Genomic DNA, 20,697 nt, shown 5'->3' with positions numbered 1-20,697 from the left:
GATGGTCAGTCTTGAAACAATATTGTCATTATTTAGGAGCTAATATATTTATTTGGCCACCAATGAGATGAAAGATATGCACTGTAATTCCTTAAAGTTATTTACTTTAAAGGTACACTGCATCCGAATTCTATGTTGCTATATGAAGAGGAACCAAGAATTTTCAAAAGAAAGATAACACTTTTTTTTTTTTTTTTTTTTAATATATATATTGCTCTAGCAAGCAGCACCTGGTTGTGCTAACAGAGGATGACACCACCTTGTCTCTGGCAGAAAGGCAGATTAAGATGCATGCAATCCCATCTCCAGCTCCTCCTCCAGCCATTTGTTCTTCCCCTGTCACCAGTTTGCAGCCACCTTCACCCGTCAATAAACTGTTCGTGCATCTGTGCTATGAACAGGGCTACTGAAATAATCAGGGTTTAAAATGAACTGCTGAAAGAAAACAAAATCCCCTAAAAGGCAGATGGTTAATGAGTGAAGGCGGTGAGAGAGCAAAACAAGGAGAGGCATGCCAGGTCCCTAAGTCAGGGTGGGGAAAATTTCTGACGACTGTTTGGTCACTGAAGGAAAATGAGTTGTGTAACTACAGTTTTGATGATGAATTCTGCAATTTCATTACAGATAGTAACTTACTCTCTGCACCCATCCCGCCCTCCCCCCCAAAAAATCCCTACCATAGAATTCATTGCTTATCAGCAAGCCTTTGATCAATACCAAATTAGGCAAAGCCAGAAACCAGTGATCTCAAGGTAAAAGACTTTGTGTCCCATCAGTAATTGCTGAAAATATCCAGTTTCCATCTTACATTATTTTCCCACAATATGCAAGAAATAATGAATACTCTCCATCCACACATACGTGTGAAATGTTTCAAAGACAGTTTTATAGCTGATAGCCTGATGAGTAGCCTCTGACATTTAAATGCAATTCAGTTTTTTCTCAGAGTAAAAAATGAAGCTTCTACAGTTTTATGTTCAAAATAAAGCTTACCAGTTAAAAACCGGATTAATAAAAAATTGATTTCTTAGCCAGGTAGAAAGTATATAAAATCAGACCTTTAAGGGGTACAGACTGTTCCAAATTTGGATCCTATGGAGATATTCTAAATTTGCAAAAGGCAAAAATGGATGTTTTAGGACTCAGAAATTTATCTGGCTTTCGTGAATAGTCACTCAGGAAGACTGCTGTGACTGTTTTCATTAATCTAAAATGAAAAAATTAAGATGTGATTTTTTTGTGATATTCAAGTTATTTAATAGAAGTTTCTTTGGTTAGTAAAATTTTAATCAGCTTAGAGCACCATATGATAACAAGTACTCATACAAACTTGAATAAAATAATTTTTGTAGTCAGATGAGGACTACATCCTAAAATATCATACAAAGTAGTACAGAAATGCTCATAAAATCAGTATGAAAAATAAGCAAAATAAGGTAAAGGAGATAAGCATGTAAGGAGGTTGGTTGTCGGGGCTCTTCTCAAGGCAGGTTTTTGTAATGACATTATCATCCTGATTTTGTCAGACCAGTCTAAAATAAATCACATCAATAATTGTTTTGATTTTAGCAATAAAAAATTCTACTTGCCTTCTTGATGCTTACTTCACAACTTTCTGTGACAAATTAATTTTAGACAGTTAATAAGCATTAATTGGGCTATTTTTAATCACAGCTTCATCTAATGGGCAACAGAGACGAGCCTTATTATCTCAATCTCCACTTGTCTTAAATCCTAAGTGTCCTATAAATATCTATTATCCAGTTTACATTGACATGGGGTCAGGTTTACAAGCTGGCTGAGAATCAGCATGGTATTACACACAGGGAAAAAGTGTAGATTCTGATTTTGAAGCAAAACTCATATTCTTGGACCACCTTTTTACTTTTTCCAAACTCAGTTTCCAGCTTTGAAAACTCAGCCTGGAAAATGGGTTTGGGTATTATGTCCAGAACAAAAGATGTGAAACTGAAATTCAGATAACTGTTCTGGTGAGGAAGGATGAGAGACATCAGTCCCTGCTTTGATGGGTGCATTAGGATTCTGTGTTTCATCTGACATAGTAAAAACTTTGCTTTTTTCCACTAGACAAGAATGACACAGCTAAGTGTACATTTCACAGAATCATAGAACGGTTTGAGTTGGAAGGGACCTCAAAGATCATCTAGTTCCACGCCCCTGCCCCGGGCAGGGCCCCCTTCCCCCAGCCCAGGGTGCTCCCAGCCCCGTCCAGCCTGGCCTTGAACCCTTCCAGGGAGGGGGCAGCCACAGCTGCTCTGGGCACCCTGGGCCAGCGCCTCACCACCCTCACAGGAAATAACTTCTTCCTTATATTTAATTTAAATCTACCATCTTTCAGTTTAAAACCCCTGCCCTTTGACCTATCTCTAGACTCCCTGATAAACAGTCCTTCCCTATCTTTCCCATGGGCCCCTTTAAGCACTGGGAGGCCACTCTAAGGTCTCACAGGAGCCTTCTCTTCTTCAGGCTGAACAACCACAATTCTCTCAGCCTGTCCTCCTAAGGGAGGTGTTCCAGCCCTCTGATCATTTAGGCAATAGTTCACGGTAACTCTGTTTTTCATGTAGTCAGTTTAGTTCTCCTTTCAGCTTGCTTTCTGTTGAACCTCTACAAATGTCCAGAAACACCTGAATAGCTCCAGCATCCCCAACCACACCACAAGTGCCAGGGTATGCACATTCTGTATGGATAGGGACACACAAGGAAAGTCTAAAGACAAGTGTTTCCCTGCTGAACTGAGCTCGTCTTGTTTGAGCCGCCAAAGGTACCTTCTTGGTGGAGAGGGACCTTGCCAGCTGTGAAATCCTTTGACTTGGAAATTAATGTGAATTTTCCCACTAATTTTGGTGAGAACAAGATTGCACCTAGAGCTCAGCCACCTCGTTTCAGCTTGGTTTTATTTGTGATCCAGCTTTTGCCCAGCCCTGTGCTCCAGGTGCGTAACAAGTACCTGAAAAGCTGTGAGCCTTCAACTAAAGGGTAGAGAAGATGTGTACCACCACAGCACCACTACCCCTGTATGCATTATAACTGACTGGGAAGAATCTTTAACAGCCAGGCAAAGATGTGGTTTTTTGTTTAATTTAAAGCAACAACAATTTCATATGCAATTCTTTTCTTTAACATGATTTTTTTTTCCGGTTAGTTCAATCTGTTACACGTATAGTCAGTGACCCTGCGAAGAGCGATGGATGTATATGAATAATTTTCAGAATGTGTCAAGACTGTACTGCTCACATAAATAAGTAGGTGTGTGTATAGCAACAAGGTCATCTGGGGGCAATGATACAACATTGACCCAAAGTTTTAGTATTCCAAATGTGTTGCCAAAAAAAAAAAACAAACAAAAAACAACCTGGCCCCAAAAGTTAATTTCCCTGAGTAACACTCAGAATGCATTAAAAATGTTCAGGTTATTAATATTAATTAATCCATTAATACTATTATAATTAATTAATTACACAGGGCCTGGAGTCCTGGAAAGGGATCTTTATGTGTCTGAATAATAAGAAGATGACATTCTACTCCTGCAGTACAGGAGGAATTTTAAAAGATGGCAACTTTTAAAATATTCTTAGCACTTTGATTCTTCTGCAGAATTAGTCTGTAACATGCATTTGGTATTTGCAGCCACAGGATGGCATTCACTGCTGTGCAAAGGGTCAGTGAAATGTAACTAAATCTTTGGAAGTGTATTTTCTTTCTGGGGAAAGTAAATATTTCATCAAAAATTGTTAATATAAATGTATTGCTTTCTACTGATGACAACCATTTATTCATAAATGTAGTATCAAAATCTTACCACACACAGCTCTTAAGGTTCATGTTCTTACTGTATGGACACCAAGGCTCACAACAGATACTTATTTTGCCTGACCTCAGTTAGTTGGGGCCTTCTAAAAGTACTGAGCAGCAATTCCAACTTGGGACACCAGCAACTGCATAAAGCACTTCAGTTTCATTTCCATGGTTTATGGAGTCACACTAATTCTTTAATGGATTTAGATAGGCTCATAATTTACTGTTTATTCTCCCATCAGGGCAGTATATGGAGTACATGTTGACATATGGCATACCAATGGGAGGACAGTTGGACTGAACGAATGGCCAAGGTGACTGCTAATTGGATTGCAAATGTCAAAGACTGTGGTTGAAAAGCCAGGTATATCAACCCACACATACTTTTCCCAGTTGTGAAATGAAAGTTAAGAGCAGGGACAATAAGATACAAGTAGTTATGATTTATAGAGTTGGCTTTGAAGTCAGTGGAAAGCAGCATCCAATTAACTTCAGCAGAGGTGTCTAACGCTACTGGTAAAATGACTGGATTTAGAGTGATAAGCAAGAATGTCAGACCTAGAGACAACCTAGTAATGCTATTAACCTTTGTGAGATTGCCCTGCCGATAATGTGATCTGGGGGACAATAAAACACTGCATGAGACAATATGTCCAATTTGGTAGTGCAGGACTGATATATGGGAGAAAAAGAAGAATTTTCCTGGATTCATTTTATGGGCCTCCAATTAGCCCGCACCTCACTAGGTGAAGGGAGCGAAAGGGGGGGGGGGGGGAAGGAGTCCCTCTAATGAGCTGCTTTGTTAGTTTGTAGAGGAAGAGATTGAAAAAGCAAAGTTTTAGGAGCTGCTTTGCTTTTGAGATTGTCTCAGGAGGTGTTAAGGGGCCAGCTACTTTGTTGGAGATAGCTGTAAGAAAGCTCCTGATACATAGGATTCTTGAACAGCACAAGTGCATCCTGTCAGGATCAGTACAGGAGGCGTGATCCCTTGGCACTGGGAGATCACATATGCCAGTCCCATATACTAATCCCCATGGTTAAATGCTGGGGTCAGGACTGTGGATGCTTGCTCACGATGTGGAGCCCTGGCCGACACCATCTGTACTGCAGCTGCTTCCTTTGAGAAATTGTATACAAAATATAAATGTACCTGTTCTCCAAAACTGCATCCAGTTTTAGAAATGGGGGGGGGTCTAATACATGGATTACTGATCTGACAGAATATCTAAATCTTATTTACAGGCTCAGTGAGGCAAAGGCAGTTTGTCAGTCAGGTGAGGTTTAAGATGAAGTTCCTGTTTTGCTATGTAAGTCTGGTGAATGTGTGCTCAACAACCTATACAAAATAGAGCATGAAAGTGTAATTTATTCAGCTACTACTGTTTAGGCATCCAAGGGATAGTGGAGCATATTGCACACCCAGAGAAAGCAGGGGGGGATCTCAAGTTAGGAAATACTGATATAGCTCTCAGTCCACGCTGCAGAGGGGAGAGAGGGAAGGGACACCAAATTATCTGGAAGGATAGTGGAAGGGAACAAGATTCTCAGGAAAAAACAAACATTTTTGAGTCTATGACAGAAAGTATTAAGCTAGTTGTTGGTATCTGGATTAAAGATAACATGCTGGTCTTCAGGAAAGTTGAAGCCATAAATTGACAGATTGCTATTACTAATATTTGTATTTCTTACTTTTCCGGGGAATGTGAGAAAAAATAATTATTTTGATTCTGACATTTTTGTTCTCAATTATTCATGTTAATACTTGCTTTTGAATATTTAGAATATTCCTTGCCAAAGAAAGTATTATTTTTTGCCAAAACATAACATGTACTCTAGAACTGCTATGATAACATTTCCAGTGTCTCTGTATCATGAGAGATTAGCAAACAGCAATATTACATTTTAGAATGAGGAGATTAATCTGTTTCCTGACAACTGAAATTTGTTAGGCTGGGAAAAGAAAATTACTGCTTTTGAGGGCAGATTTCATAGCACTTGATGCTTCAAGGCCTTTGTACTTTTCTGTTTAAATCATATCTTCATAAAAAGCAAAAGAATTGCTTGGTCTCTGATTATTATCAAGCTGAAGCCAGATAAGAAAAGCATTAGGATTCTTATGTTCCATGATAATATATTTTGGGAGAAAAAAGGTGTCAAATATGATTATTAAACTGATTCTCAACCCGATTAGAGGTTTTCTTATCTCTAGGTGTCTAGTAAATATTTTAATTTGTGTCATTTTACAAATTATGCTGAATACTCCAATCTTATTTCAGCAAATTTCACACAATGATGCACTTTTGCCATGGCAATTTATTTTAAAATTAAAAATAAGCATTTTTTTCAGATTACCATGTTTTTGTATGATGCTTTCCTACCCTTTCCAGTATGTCTTTTTTTGCTGAAGCTGAATGTTGAAGGATTATGTGATAGAGGGACAGGGTGGCAATCTGGGAATATGAAAGAACAGATAAAGAGGGAAAATACATAATATTGAAAGACATTACAGGCTATGGTGAGAAAAGTGTAAGGGATGTGATGAGACTCACAGAAAATGTCATGTACTCAAGGTATACTAGGAAGAGGTCCTCACCAACTGTACAAACTGTTCGGAACACTTTTGGGGAATGAAGAATTCTCAGTACATCACCAGTACTGGAAATTACAAGACCCTGGATAATAAGAGCGTTAACAAGGTGGAGATCAAAAAAAACTTCAGAGGAAGAAGCATTGACAAAACCCATATGATGTTAGTCTAGACTGACAGTATGACTCAAGGGAGTAGACTTCGAGAATAAGCATGCTCTTCATCATGATGAAGAAAAGAGCTGTAGGGAAGATAGTAAAATATAATAGAACTTGCAAAAGGAAAGAGTTGTTCCAGTTTTGCCCTTATGAAGTGGCTGCCTGTAAATCCAAGGGCTCACAAGTGAAGATGATCTGGGGAAGGGGCCACTTAAGCTACTGCTGTCCTAGGAACCATTTCCAGTCAGAGTCTATGGACACTGCAACGGCCTGTGATCAAAGAGCACGTCTCAAACCAACTGAATGTCCACTTAAGTCAAAGGAATGGAACAATTTAGCGTTGGGATCCCTACATGACGTACTGCAGGGTGGTTGAATATGGTGCATACAGATGTTAGTGGCAAGTGAAGTCACTGAAAATATCCCAGAATTAACTTTTTTTTAGAGATAACAAGCATGAATTCCAAACAGCTGAGTACATATCATCCTGGGAGGAAGGACAAATGGATGCAAAATTTATCTAAGGGCATGTTTCTAAATAATGGATTAATTAAAAGCCATACTAGGATTTCCTATGCCCAGAAAGGATTTAATACAGATGAAATGTATTCCTAACTGAGGAAGATGTTCCCCAGTGTTAAATGCAATGCACAGCTTGGTCTTAGCCAGGAAGGCAGGAAACTGAGACCTCCATAAATGTGTGCGTGCACGCATGTGTGTGTGCTCAAACACTTACAGACATAAATTAACAGTCTGGCAGCTGATGGGTATTGCAAATACTACAGAAAACATGATATAGCACTAAAGCAGACATGCTTCAGATAACACAAAGGCTCTGTACATCTAAAATAGATTCAAATCATGTGAAAGATTTCCTGCTGCTTCTGTAGAAGATTAAAACATTGGTACAATTCATAAAACAAATGTGAAGATTTAGTAAAGCAGTGTACTCTTCACAATGACTCTTTGTCTCACCAAGCATGGAGCCTGGCAAAAGAGACACCCTGAAAGGCTGTATTTGACCAATTTAGGCCTGGTAGGTGGGCTCCAGCCCATAAAAAATAGAGCTACAGATCTTAAGAAACATACAATGAAGAAAAAACCTGTTAACCCTGAGCTAATCTGTGTGCTAATCCCTCAGTAAGAAAGCAACATTAGACCAAACTACTAAATCCTGACAGAAAAGAAGAATTTGGTATAGATTAACCACAGAAATTGCCTACACAAGTTTAGCATGAGGAATGATTTATAAAACAAGAAGGAAGACCATTAATATATCCCTCTCTGTTTCAACAGCATTTAACACATGGGTGCAGACCTAATTTTCAAGACACACAATAATGTTTGGTGTTTTAATAATACTTTTCCATCCCATTTGCATTGATCTAATGCTCTGCCATCTCATAGTTCTGCAAACAGAGTAGAAGAAACAGGTGCTGGGTATATTTTAAATTGCTTTTCTCTCATGTGTTCACTCACCCTTTTCCAGACATAACTGGGGAAACGCAGCCATGGGTGCCGATGTCTAATTCTCTCGTCCTGGGGATTATCAAGGATAACTTCAAGAAAATCAGCACTACTGAAGCCAGACTAAGTACACCACTCAGGGTAAGCAAAGCAACTCACCTAGCCCCCAGGATAATAAATAAGCGACATCGCATATGTCTTAACACAATGCTAGTTAACCAAAAGGTGACTTTCTTGCACTACTTGACTGCGCAACTGCATGATGCTAAATCTGGTGAGGTTTGAATTAGGTCCAGAGGGTCAAGGAAATGCTGAAACACCTCCAGACTCCCAGGAGATGCTCAGGACCTTGCAGTGTGGCAGCCCGTAGGCTGGATTTTCTTCCTGGCACAATTCTACCTTCTCCGTTATGCCTTTCAAAAAGGTAGAAAATGCATGATAAGATGGTATATGAAGTCTATATTCTGAGTATCTCCTTCCATGATTGCATGAGATGAGTTGCTTAAAGCCAAGACCTGCTGCTAGACTGCTGTGGGTCCACAAGGAAAATCCTACAAGAAGCATTTGATGCATGAAAAAGCCGACAGCACTGTGCTTTGTGGGTTTTCATTTCTTCATTTCATGACCCAACAGTTCAGGTCAGTGACCCATGAAATCTGTAAAACAAGCTTCCTCCTCTCTGCAAACTCCAGATATATGCAAATTGTTTCTTAACTAAGGCAAAATTCTAGGCAATCAGAAATGTGATTTTTCTAATGAGACACAACAACCACGATAGTAGTGTGTGAACCAAAGACTTAGCCCTGGACAACTCTGATCTTGCCATGCTCTTCAAAATATGAACCTGAGTTAGTACTTGAAGAATCATCTGTATCTTTATAGTGGGTCAACTTTTCACCTAAACGGCTAATACATTTTTAAACCTGGAACATAACATCAATTGTTTCCTGCCCATTTCTAACAGACTCACTGTCCGGTGAAACATGATTTTGTGGAAAATATGCGTAGGCCGTATTCCACTGTAGATGATGAATTTGTCATTGTATGTATCAATGAACTGGGAAAATCAAATCTCTTCCATGAGCTAAGGAGTGACTAAATAATTTTTATTTTAATGCCCAAATCAATTAACAGAAGCTTACAATACATCTGTAAAAGTTCTATAAACTATTTGACTAATTTCTATAATTGTCAGGTATTCATAAAAATTCCCCAAGGTTTTGCATATTGTGTTATGAAGATGTTTTATTTAGGAAGTTCATTAAACATAGAAAAGAGGATTGCTTTTCTTCATTGCTATTGGTATCCTGAATCAATTGAATGGATTAATGAAACAAGTGTGAAATTTTTAATGCTGGACTAAAATCTTGTCATGTAAGAACTTCTACACAGTATCAGATTAGCTGGATGTCTTAAGCACTTTCCGATAGAGGCCAGAAGCAGATACTTGGATATAAATGCTGCACTAATTGAGCTGTCAGTAGTGTGTTTATCCTTGACATCATCCTGGTGTTAGCATGTGCAAAACATTTTTAAGAGAAAGAATTTAATCTTGAGAGAGTTAAAAAAAATTGATGAATAGTATCTAAAAAAATAAAGACTGAACTTAACCATAAGCACAAGGCAAAAAGCAAACAAAGTATCCTCAGGGTTGACTTAAAGTCTACAAATTTTGTAGAAATGTCATAGACATTCTTTGTGCATCCAGACTCACAAGGCTATTGGTATTTCATTGAATAACTGACATGAGCTGAGGGTCACCGCTACTATTTGATATATGTGGACCCATTCTTGCCCCTTGTCTTTGGTATACATTATGTCATCAGAGTTGTGTGTACATTTCCTGTTGGCTACCTGAATCTAACAAGGATTATTAAGGAATTTAAATATCCAACCCTTTTTTTTTTTTTTTAATTCAAACTTATTTGCCCTATTATTACCATTTTGTGAAGAGTTTTTTCTCATTTAATAAGAAAACAAAATTAAAATTCCACATGCATGAAGAAAAATGTTATTAAACTCAGTTTTCCCAGTGCTTAGGCTTTGTCGTCTGTGTTACTTCTCAAGTTGCCATCTAAAATAAAGGGACATCTGGGAGCTATTGAAATTTGCAATACTAAAAGAAAAGAGAATAATCCATAAAAATGCCATGCCTTAATTATTTTGCAGTTTAAAATTCCTGTTCATATCTCTTGCACAGACGCAACTCAGTTAACAACTGAACTAGTAATATTTTCAGTGATGCACTTGGTAATTCTTCATCTTACTGGATCACATTAGTTAGAGACAACAGCCTAATGGAGGAGACCACTTATCACTGGAGACAGATGGATCACACCAGGACTTTTCCCATATTTTGCTGTGTAAGACTTTCTGCCTGTCATATGCAAATCTGTCTCTGAAAGGGAGTTTTAACCTCTGGTCATCTCCTGCGTTATGAAAGTTGTTGGCTATTTCTGCAAATAGGAACTCGATAGAAAAAAAAAAAACCATAATAATCCGGAGGGGAAGGGGGGTAAGTGCAGACTATGTATCTCTAGAAAGCTGGTGCAGCATAACAACTGCTGAAGAACACAGGGAGCAGGATGGAAATCTGCAGCGTGGGATGAGTGAGGTCAGCATATGCCTTCTATGCCAGGAACTCGGGTCTCTGCTAGATCCAGCACCTCACCGACCTGTCCCACAGGTGGCTTCATGCTCTGCTCAGAAACCCATGGAGAGGTAGTATGAGATGAACATGCTTTTATTTTTTTTAGAACTGTGTCTTCCCTTTCCCTTCCCTTCCCTTCCCTTCCCTTCCCTTCCCTTCCCTTCCCTTCCCTTCCCTTCCCTTCCCTTCCCTTCCCTTCCCTTCCCTTCCCTTCCCTTCCCTTCCCTTCCCTTCCCTTCCCTTCCCTTCCCTTCCCTTCCCTTCCCTTCCCTTCCCTTCCCTTCCCTTCCCTTCCCTTCCCTTCCCTTCCCTTCCCTTCCCTTCCCTTCCCTTCCCTTCCCTTCCCTTCCCTTCCCTTCCCTTCCCTTCCCTTCCCTTCCCTTCCCTTCCCTTCCCCCTTTCCTTTCCTCTTTCCCCCCAACTTTGAAGTTCACATTCAAGTTCATTGTGTCATTATTTGAAGCTGACATCCACAATACAGTTTTCATTGTCTTTTTAGAAAGTTGCCTCTGTATACCTACTGCTCCACCAAAAATCCTTTCAGGTGTCCTCAAAATAATAAAAAATAGTTCTCTTATTTCCAGCAAGCACATCCAGTAATGATTTTTAAGCTCAAGCTGGAAATAAGTGGCTGTTTACCTATTTTTCAAATTTCCTTTGCATCATCTGATAGGTTTCAATGTTAAAAAGGGAAAGGCATGTGCCTTTGGAGCCATTTAAACCTCAGACAAAATGTTCAATCAGACACACTGCCTCATTTTTACCCCATCACCAACATGCCACCGAGAAAAAATGCAGTTTTCTCTGCCAAATGTGGGCAATGCTAAAGATCCATGAAACAAATGCTTACACAGATTCATAATCCAGGGTTTTAAGCAATCAGTGTTCTGTAGAGCACTCTTCAGCTACATAAACCCAAAGAACTTCAGCTTTTGTACCTCTCCTGTAAAAATATACATGAACATATTGCCACACGGCTGCCTACACTCTTCAGAAAACGCTGCATTTTCTCACAAAGGACCACTGACTTCAGGCATCGCCACTAGCAAAGGCTACAGCCTGACTGAATAGCCTCAAAAGCAAAACGAGGTTAAATCTGTGAAGTTCTCATGTGGGAGATGCTGGAGGAAAAGAGGAGGATGGCAGAGAACACAGCGCTGCTCCAACACTGAACCACCAGTGTGGTGTTTTTGGGAATAACTGAGAAGCAGTGATACTTAAAAATGCTACTTTTCAAGATTTTAAACCCTCTCTCCCTTGCAAACTGTGGCCATAAAGTTTCCAGCAGCAATTTCCCCTGTGACATCCCAGGCCAAATTCCAAGTGGAATAGAATGATAGCCCCTTATCAAAATTCACCTCACTGTTACAACTTCCCATTAAATGGCTGGAAATCTGAATTCTTTTTAGAAGGCTACAATTACAGCAGATTATTATGCTTCCCTCTAATTACTGCATATAAATACATACAATGAAACAGTTTATTGTAGTGTACTTACAGTAAATAGAAAGCAATATGCTTCATTCAGCCCATGTATTTTGACACTCACATCAGATTTACCAATTTATCTTCATTACAACCCCTTCCACTGTTACTGACATCCTTCTCAGAGCTACGCTCAAGCATCACAGCGGGAAGATTGATGAGGACTGTATATACTGATTTGCAACAAAAGCAAGGCACTTGAGAGGCACTGCTACTATTCCGATAGCACTAAGTTGGCTAAAAATTAGCTGCACTAAGCCAACACTCTGCTCTCACTTCTCTTCCTCATTAATTATGGTACATGACTTGGACCCTGAAAGGCTAAGGTTGTTGTAATACTATTTTTAAACCTATTGTCTTCAGTTGCTTTGTTACTCTTGAAGAGATTTAAAGTTCTGACCACGCTTATTAGCAACTATTTTTATTCTTTAGGGAGGCTTTGAATAGACAAGTTGTTCACCATGACAAATGTTAAAAGATAAATTCTGAATTACAGTGGTAAATTTAAACATAGTTTGGAAGAACAGAGAGATACTACGGTTACAATTTTCAAAACTGGCTAAATGACTTAAGAGCCTGCACCACAAGTGCTCATCAAGGAAAAGACTACATAGCCTCGGCGCTTTAAAAGTACCAACTTATTCTATATTGTTATCAAGAGGATGATAAAGGTCATCTCTTGCTATAGATAATTTACCCCTCCAAACATAAAGTTTCAAAGACTGTTGCTAGAATTTCACGCTGAAGCCTGTAACTCTTCTGGCTTATTCTTTTGCTAAATACAGGTCTTGCCCCACCAATTCCCAGCAAACCGAACTCCCCAGCAGTGGGTGCATTTTGCAGAGGCTTTCCACGTTGGAGGCGTAAGTAACCCAGCATCTGCAACAGCACGTTCAGAAACTTCTCGGGGTGCGAAAGCATGCGATCAGATCCACTTTCTGGGCAGAATGCACAAGTCAATGAACTGTAGCTTGGATTCAACAATCCTCTCCCATCAAGATGCACATGTACACTGGAAAACAGACCAGGAACTATGCATGCTTTGGACATCTCAAAAGCAGCTGACACAACACAAGGATACAGATCTGCATGAAATGGCTTATTTTTTACACTTATTATCGGATCTCCATTGCTCCAGCAGCTGCTTGCATAAAATCACACAGCACAATCACTAGAGTTTATAAAGCTGTCAGACCAGGATTAGGACACATCTACAAAAAATGTGGGCAGAAATCCAGCCAGGCTATTTTCTGTGTTTTTCCATAGCTCAAACTTCACTAATACTCTTCACTTCTAGCTTCTTCTTTTTAGTAAATTAGCATAATACAAAAGGAGATAGAGTTAAGTGTTAACATAGAAATTATTAGAAGGCAACACACACCCAGGAGAAGAAGGAGGTAAAAGAAGTAAAGAGGAAGAGGATGATGTGTCCAATTATTGAAGAACAGACAGATCACCTGAAACCTGCAATTGCACCTCACATGGAAAAACATTTATTCATTTACTTGCAAAGCAAACAGGAAACTCTCAGAATTACCTTTTTTATTTCAGATGAGTATTTACTTCATCACAACTACAGAATCTTTTAGAAAGTCTGTGAAATAAAACAAATGCTTTTGGCTTGCTTCATGTGAAAAAGTAATGTAATCAAGCGGTCATTTACCTCCCATTTCAGGCAGAACCATTCCATTAGTAAGAATCCACTAAAGAAAGAGACCATCCTGTGTAAAAACCAGTGACATCAAATTTAAACCTAAGCAGAAAAATTCTACCTGATAACAAGCACTGAATAGAACCTGCAGCCTTGCAAGACATTACAAATGTGCTAAAAAAAATTAAGCCTTCAACTTGGGAGCTGAAAAAAAATAGCATTGACCATGACACAATCAGTGAAAAAACTGGGAGAAGAAATAATTTTTTCTTCTCTCAAAAAGCCACAAACAAACAAACAAAACCCCTCCCCAAACAACATCACAAAACAAACAAACAAAATCTCAATTATTATAAAGGGGAGTTTATTTCTGACTTCCTCATGCATCTTTTAATGCAGGGTCTAGATAAGTCTCTGTGCTCCCTTTGGCACATACTCTTTGGTAAGAGCAAGTCCTGTGACAGCAAACTTGAGTACCATTAAAAAAGTCACATGGACACGGGTCCATATGTCCAAAGAAGATAATTAAAGGAGGAAGGAAGGAGTGATCCATGGCTGACCTAGGCTCAGTACTTACTTTTCAACAGACTTCTAGTGTCCTTACAAGGGGAGTCATTTATATTCACTTTTCCTAAGCATTGCAGTCATTAAAAATACACATCCAGTCCTCGCTAGTAATTCATGTTTCCTACAATATGGACGGGGACAGACGACTCCAGAAGAGCCACCCTAAGTCATCACAGGTAGCAGTCTATGCACTGGCTGTCTATGCAATAGAGCATTGGCACTACACATAATTACAATGACTAACATCTGCCATCTTGTTTCACCTCATTTTCCTAACGACTTTTGCAAAAGAAGTGTAAATACTGTTAGTAATGGACTTTTCTCAGTAAGTATTGGCTGGTATGGGTATAGCATTCCTGTCAAATTCAAGTAGGGAGAAGACAGGCTTATTAATAATAATTAAAAAATTGTATCTAGAAAAGGTTTTTAGTGCCTCACACACGCATGGGGCAAAGGGGAGCAAGGGCTGACAGGTCAAGCACTAATCACAGCCTTTCAAAGGGAGTCAAGCTTGCTCTCCTTTATACTCAACAGACTACTTCAAGAGGGGTATGAAATGAAGCCAGAAGGGAAATACTGTACTACTGGGAGACCATGGTTGTCTCGGCAATTAAGATCCCCCCACGGTGTTAGTTACACACAGAGACAGCTAGGCATTTTAGAAGATGTTTTCTAAGTATGTTACAAGAACGAGTACAGCTTGGCCACCCTGATCCACAGCAGCTTATTTGCTCTGATCCACAGGAACACACCTCTCAAGAGGTGGTGATGGCCAATATCTCAGCAACTCAAAAGGGTTGATTTGGCCATCGGGGCCATGTCCCCACCAGAGTCCAATTCCCTTTCCTGCACACTATTCCAAGTGGGTTTTACAACAGTCTAGTCCTCTCCCCACTTCTCCAGGACACCCCACTCAGGTGTTTCTCTTCTCTGTAGCTTGCCCTCCACTTCGATCCCCATTCACAAACCTTGGAGAACCCTATGACACCAATTTCCCCTAGTGTGTCTTCAGTCCTCAAAATATTGTAGATGGTTATTTTTTCAAACAACATAAAATTCAGGGTAAGGAATATATTCATTTGCATTTATGACTAAAGCCTAATTCCTTTAAGTAATTATTTTTTTTTTTTTTTTTTGCTATTAATAGGAACAGTTCCCCATCTGTATGGAAATCCTCTGGCAAATGTGAATTTGGCATGTTTCACTGAGGTCTCTAAGGCAAACACATAAATGCAAAAGACCTTACAGACCTAAGATTCTCATCAATAGATATATTTCAAAATCAATGCCAATTTAATTCAGTTTGCAATCTTCTCTGACAGTATAAACTGGAAAGCTTGTGGTTATTGGAACACAATTACTTTACTAACTTTCCAACTTAATAAAACCTAAAAAGGGGAAAATCCTTTTATTTCCCTCCATTTATTTATGGCCTGGAATATGTAGGAATGTGCAGTGACTTATGATCAAAAAAACCTCCAAAGTTGTACAGTAATAAATTAACCCTTCTCTACCATGTTCTACACTAACCAAAATAATTTGGAATTTCTAACACAAAAAAATAACCACAGAATACACAAAAGTATATTTTACTATTTTGCTGCCAGATGATTGCATTGGGAACTATTTTGTACCAGATGTTTTTTAACTTGTATGGATTTGAAGAGAATTTCCTACAATACATAGTAGGAATGATTGATTATATGGGACAATATGTTTCTTTTTTACTTATATCAACACGAGACAAGAGTTCCTTATTTCACAAATGGACAAGAGAACAGAGACAAGGATCTTCTACCCAAAGGGAAAAAACCCCACAGTATGGTGTACAGCAATGTAAAAAAAAACACATGTGGTAAAACCAGTAGTTTACAAGTATATCACTCCATATCCAACATATGTGAGCTACTTATAATGAGAAATATTCATCTAAGGGCCAAGGGAATGGTTTAGACACTCTTTTTAGAGGGAAATTTTTAACTTGAAAATTGTCGTTGATATAGCCAATAAGTGAAAGCTAAGAAATTTATTCTTCGAATCTGATGATGCAGCGAATTTGAGAAAGGTCAAAGTTTGATTTCAGCCAGAAGAATAGTTTGCATGTTAGATCTGAAGTGCAAAACTTTAAACTTGTTTAGCCTGAAAGACTGAAAATCTTGGCAAGGTTGGGGTGATTCCACCAATTTAAAAAAAATGAACTTTTGCTCTGGATATTCTAAACTTTTGTCACAAATAAAATGTAAGGGCTACAATAAAATATTTAACTGAAGCAGACTAGTGGTGGATAACAAGTGTTGTGATATTTGTTCAGTTTTTTCCTGTGCTTGTGAATTGAAAAACATATTATTTGTTCTGTATAAACAGGCAATTCCCAGCTTTGTGAGAGTCTGTCACTGAAAGAAGGGAGAATACCACTCTTCTGGAAGAGGAAGAAGTGGTTTTTAAACTACAAAAATTAGTTAACCTTTTAACATATATTTTCCACTTAATCTTACCTCCAAAAAATGCTCTGCTTGCTGTTCCCGATCCAATTTTCTTGACGTTGTTGTAATCAGACCTGTGAAAAAAGGATGATATTTGATTGTCAATATCCATTGAAAAATATATGTCTCTATCAACCAGAAGAAATAAATTCATTTTTCAAACACTCAAAGGGAAAAAATCTATTTGAAGCTATATCAGACACAGATTTTTTGACATCTGTCAAACATTTTCTTCCTTGGTGCAGCCATTATGACTTTCTGGTGAACAATGAATCTTTAAAGAAAAATGCTGTGAGAAATGTAACAAACAGTTAGCTGTGTATCTACAGTTAACATGCTACATTTATTACAGTGAATAAAAAAAAAAAACTACTAAAGAATCACTATTTGTCTTATGATTAAGTGCTTCAATGAATCATTTGCATTTGACTGAAATCCTTACGTAAAAAACCTCATTAAAGATTTCAGAGGACTCAAACAATTAATGGGATAGGATGCTGATTACTTCCATGCCAAGAATACTTGACAAAGAAGGTTATTTCTGTAATAACTACTTGTATACATAATGATTTCCAAATGTAATCATTCTAATGCATTAAAGGTTTTGTACTACAATTTCATCAATTTGTTCCATGCTCAAATTGAGTCTTTAAAATAAAGTACCCTTTTACACAAGGATGATCAAGATATCTTTTTTTTTTTTTAAAGCAATACACTTTCACAAGTTATTAGCCTCTTGTGAGATTTATACCAAGGAAAGAAAATGAAACACTTCTCAAGTTCCCTCAAGAAAAGAGATGCCTATCTTCTATGAACATAATGTAGCTTTTTATTTTGTTCTAACCGGAGACTTAAAGGTCATATTTGAGTTTTCCCTCATACAAAACATTTATTTGGATAGGAAAATGCATCATGTGCTTGTTTTGTGTTAGATTCTGATGAACGTAAAAGGATCGACTTTTCCTAGAGATATAGCTGGTTTTGGAGATAATGCCAATGGACAAAGTCGTTCTCAGTAATTTCTTGTCTCTAAGATTACCCAGGAAGAGACGAAAATAAATCTCCCTGGATTACCTATTACAGCTATTTATTTAATCAGACCAGTTAAACGTTTAAACAGAAATCCATGATGACCCTAAAGTCTTCAAAAAAACCACCAGCCACATCTTACATCTACGTAACACATCTAGTCCAAGAAAGCTTCTGTGGCTGCTCATACACTGTCACCTTCTCCTTGGAGGAATCATTTTATCTACTTTGGTGAGAAGAGGGGAAATAGTACTTGATGTGATGAAACGAACAAACGAAAATCTACTCTGCTTACAATATTTCAGACTTGTTCTAAGATCTATTAAACCACAGAAGTGACACCCAAGGGGAGGTCAGAGAAACCAGAGTGGATCACTACAACTACATGGAAGAACTTGGTTCTGGCAAGAGGCTGAAAGACCAAAACAACTGGTATTGCGTGAATTAAGCAACTGTTAGTATTCAAAACAATTACACCATATGGTAGACATCTACTCACTGCATGAGTTTAAACAGACGTGACAGCACAGATGACAAATTGGTGTCTTTCACACAAGATCCCTCCATATCTAGAGAGGACACAAAGATGCAGAGAAGTTGTTCCTACTTATGAAAGAAGTTGAGCCCCAATAAACTGGTAAAGTAAAAATTTCAAATTTGAAATATCCCTGTTCATCACATACATGGTCAATATGGATAATTATCAAGTAAAACTTCACCACACTAAAGAATATGATCAATTTTATATCATCTTCCACTTTCTTTCTTCCTAATGTACCACTGTGAACTCCACCTACCTTCTTCTTAAACAAGAAATGTCTAGCTGCAAATTACAAGAAGACTCTGTCCTCATATTCTTCAGGCAGATGAATTCACACTCCTTTCAAAGACCAAGAACTAACATCTGAAACGGAATATCGCTAACTGTCAGAGTGTATAGTATTTGTCTTTCATTGGTAAAACTAAAACTACTACTACTACCACAACCACCACTACTACTACTACTACTACTGCTACTACTATACTACTACTACTACCACCACCACTGCTCCTCCTCACAAAACTACTGGTATCACTAAAGGCTTTTGTTTTTGTTTTCCTTTGTTCAGTGTAGTGCCTTTTGGACTTCAATAACGGTCAGAGTGCCTTCAGACCTGAATTTCCTTCTAAAAGACATGTATGAACATATAGCAAGTCTGTATGACAGAACTGCCTATATTTTAAACAGCAGATCTTAACAGATTTATCACCCAGACTTAACAGCCGGTCTTAAAGGGCAGGTAATCAGACCATCACAATCAGTTCTGCAGACAGGATCCTGAGGTACAGTGCTAACACAGCTGGTTGTTTTTGCTTTAAAGACAGCTCTACATACAACTGCCAGTTCTGAGCAGTTTCATTAGGTTGTTATAATACTGTACAGAAAAAATTGGTCATTTGTGCGTGCAGCCGTGGGGTCTGCAGTTTCCACTCCCGCTCTCTGAGGAGCTCTCCCATCTGACACGCATGGCGGTCCCATTGCAGTCTCCTGGCTGCTCACTTCCACATTCATACCTGAAGTCATGGATCGATCAAACTACACAACGCTACATAAAATCAGATCTTGACTACTTGATGTTAATGTTTATTTAATTATGGTCACATATTAGTACAGATGTTAATCTGGTCCTTTCAGATTGTAAAATTGTATTTCAAGGAACTCTGTTTAAGACCAATCATCAAAACTGAAAAAAAGAAATATATTCCAGTTATGTCTAAGACTACCTGCAGATTTACTACTCCAGTCTCAAATAAATTAATTTCATGGGGTTTATGAAAAACTTGTTGTGTCCCCCCCTCCTGTATTCAGCATTCTGTGTCACAGACACATAATAGCAATATTTAGCAGGATGTAGAACTTTATTTTCGAGATACAGGGGCAACTGAGAGAAACTTGGCTTTGTACAATATAATATATACCAGTTTTAGTTCTTCTCTAACTGTATTAAATCGTCATACTCTGTTATGGTGTAAAGACATTATATCTAAAGAAAATAACTCACAGAGAAAAATAACCCCCAAAAAATGATGCTAGGCTGCACTGCTGGTTATGATATAAAATCACAAGGGGACAATGATAAAAAATGACCCTTTCTTTTTTCCCATTTTCAATATGTGCCGTAGCTCTTCTAGACACAGACATCTGGACAACTGTCCAAAGCCAGCTGGGAAATACAGCACACATTTATCACAAAATAGTCAAAAACACTAACAAGCTTCAAAAGTCATAGCACACCTCTCAAATGGTTTCTCTCAAATTTCCAGGGAAACATCATGGTCCTGCTAAGGGCAGGAGATATTTATAACTGTGATGATTCCTTAAGAACAGCCATGAAAGTGAAGAGGAAAACTGGATCCAAAAGAAAAGCTATTTACAATAAAAGTATCAGCTCACAAGGAAGGCTATGTGATTCTGTTCTCAGCATTTCATACTTTGACTTACTGAGTTAAAACATCTCTCTGTGCATCCTGGTGCATCTGTTCCTCAGGCCATATAAATGAACTGCTTTGTGAAACTCCAAAACATTGCTTGACCCAGTATTTTGGCTTGGAGATAACTATACGTTCTTACATAACTTGCTTTTCTACAATACTTACTACTTTTGCTATTGGAGTACTTTTCCCACCATAATAAATGAACAATTATTGTTCTCCTCCCATTACAGAGTTCGGAAATGCAGGATGGTGAATAAGCTCACGCCACACAACATGTCCCATTATACTGCAGGACACGAGACCAGTCCCAGCTGACACCAACTGGG

General features: G+C 38.4%; 1 protein-coding gene across 10 annotated transcripts in view; it reads right to left on the bottom strand.

Annotated features, from left to right (window-relative positions):
• The window catches only part of FAT3 (FAT atypical cadherin 3), a 418,659-nt gene that overhangs the window by 122,544 nt on the left and 275,418 nt on the right, over positions 1-20,697 (bottom strand). For all 10 annotated transcript variants that reach the window (XM_042792184.1, XM_042792182.1, XM_042792186.1 and 7 more), the window contains one exon: positions 16,880-16,941. In XM_042792184.1, the coding sequence (XP_042648118.1) occupies positions 16,880-16,941 (62 nt within the window). The remainder of the gene's footprint in view (positions 1-16,879; positions 16,942-20,697) is intronic.

The sequence above is a fragment of the Tyto alba genome, unplaced genomic scaffold, assembly GCF_018691265.1.
Source record: "Tyto alba isolate M040663 unplaced genomic scaffold, T.alba_DEE_v4.0 Super-Scaffold_2, whole genome shotgun sequence".
Classification (NCBI taxonomy): Eukaryota; Metazoa; Chordata; class Aves; order Strigiformes; family Tytonidae; genus Tyto; species Tyto alba.
This window is presented reverse-complemented; position numbering and strand designations above follow the sequence as displayed.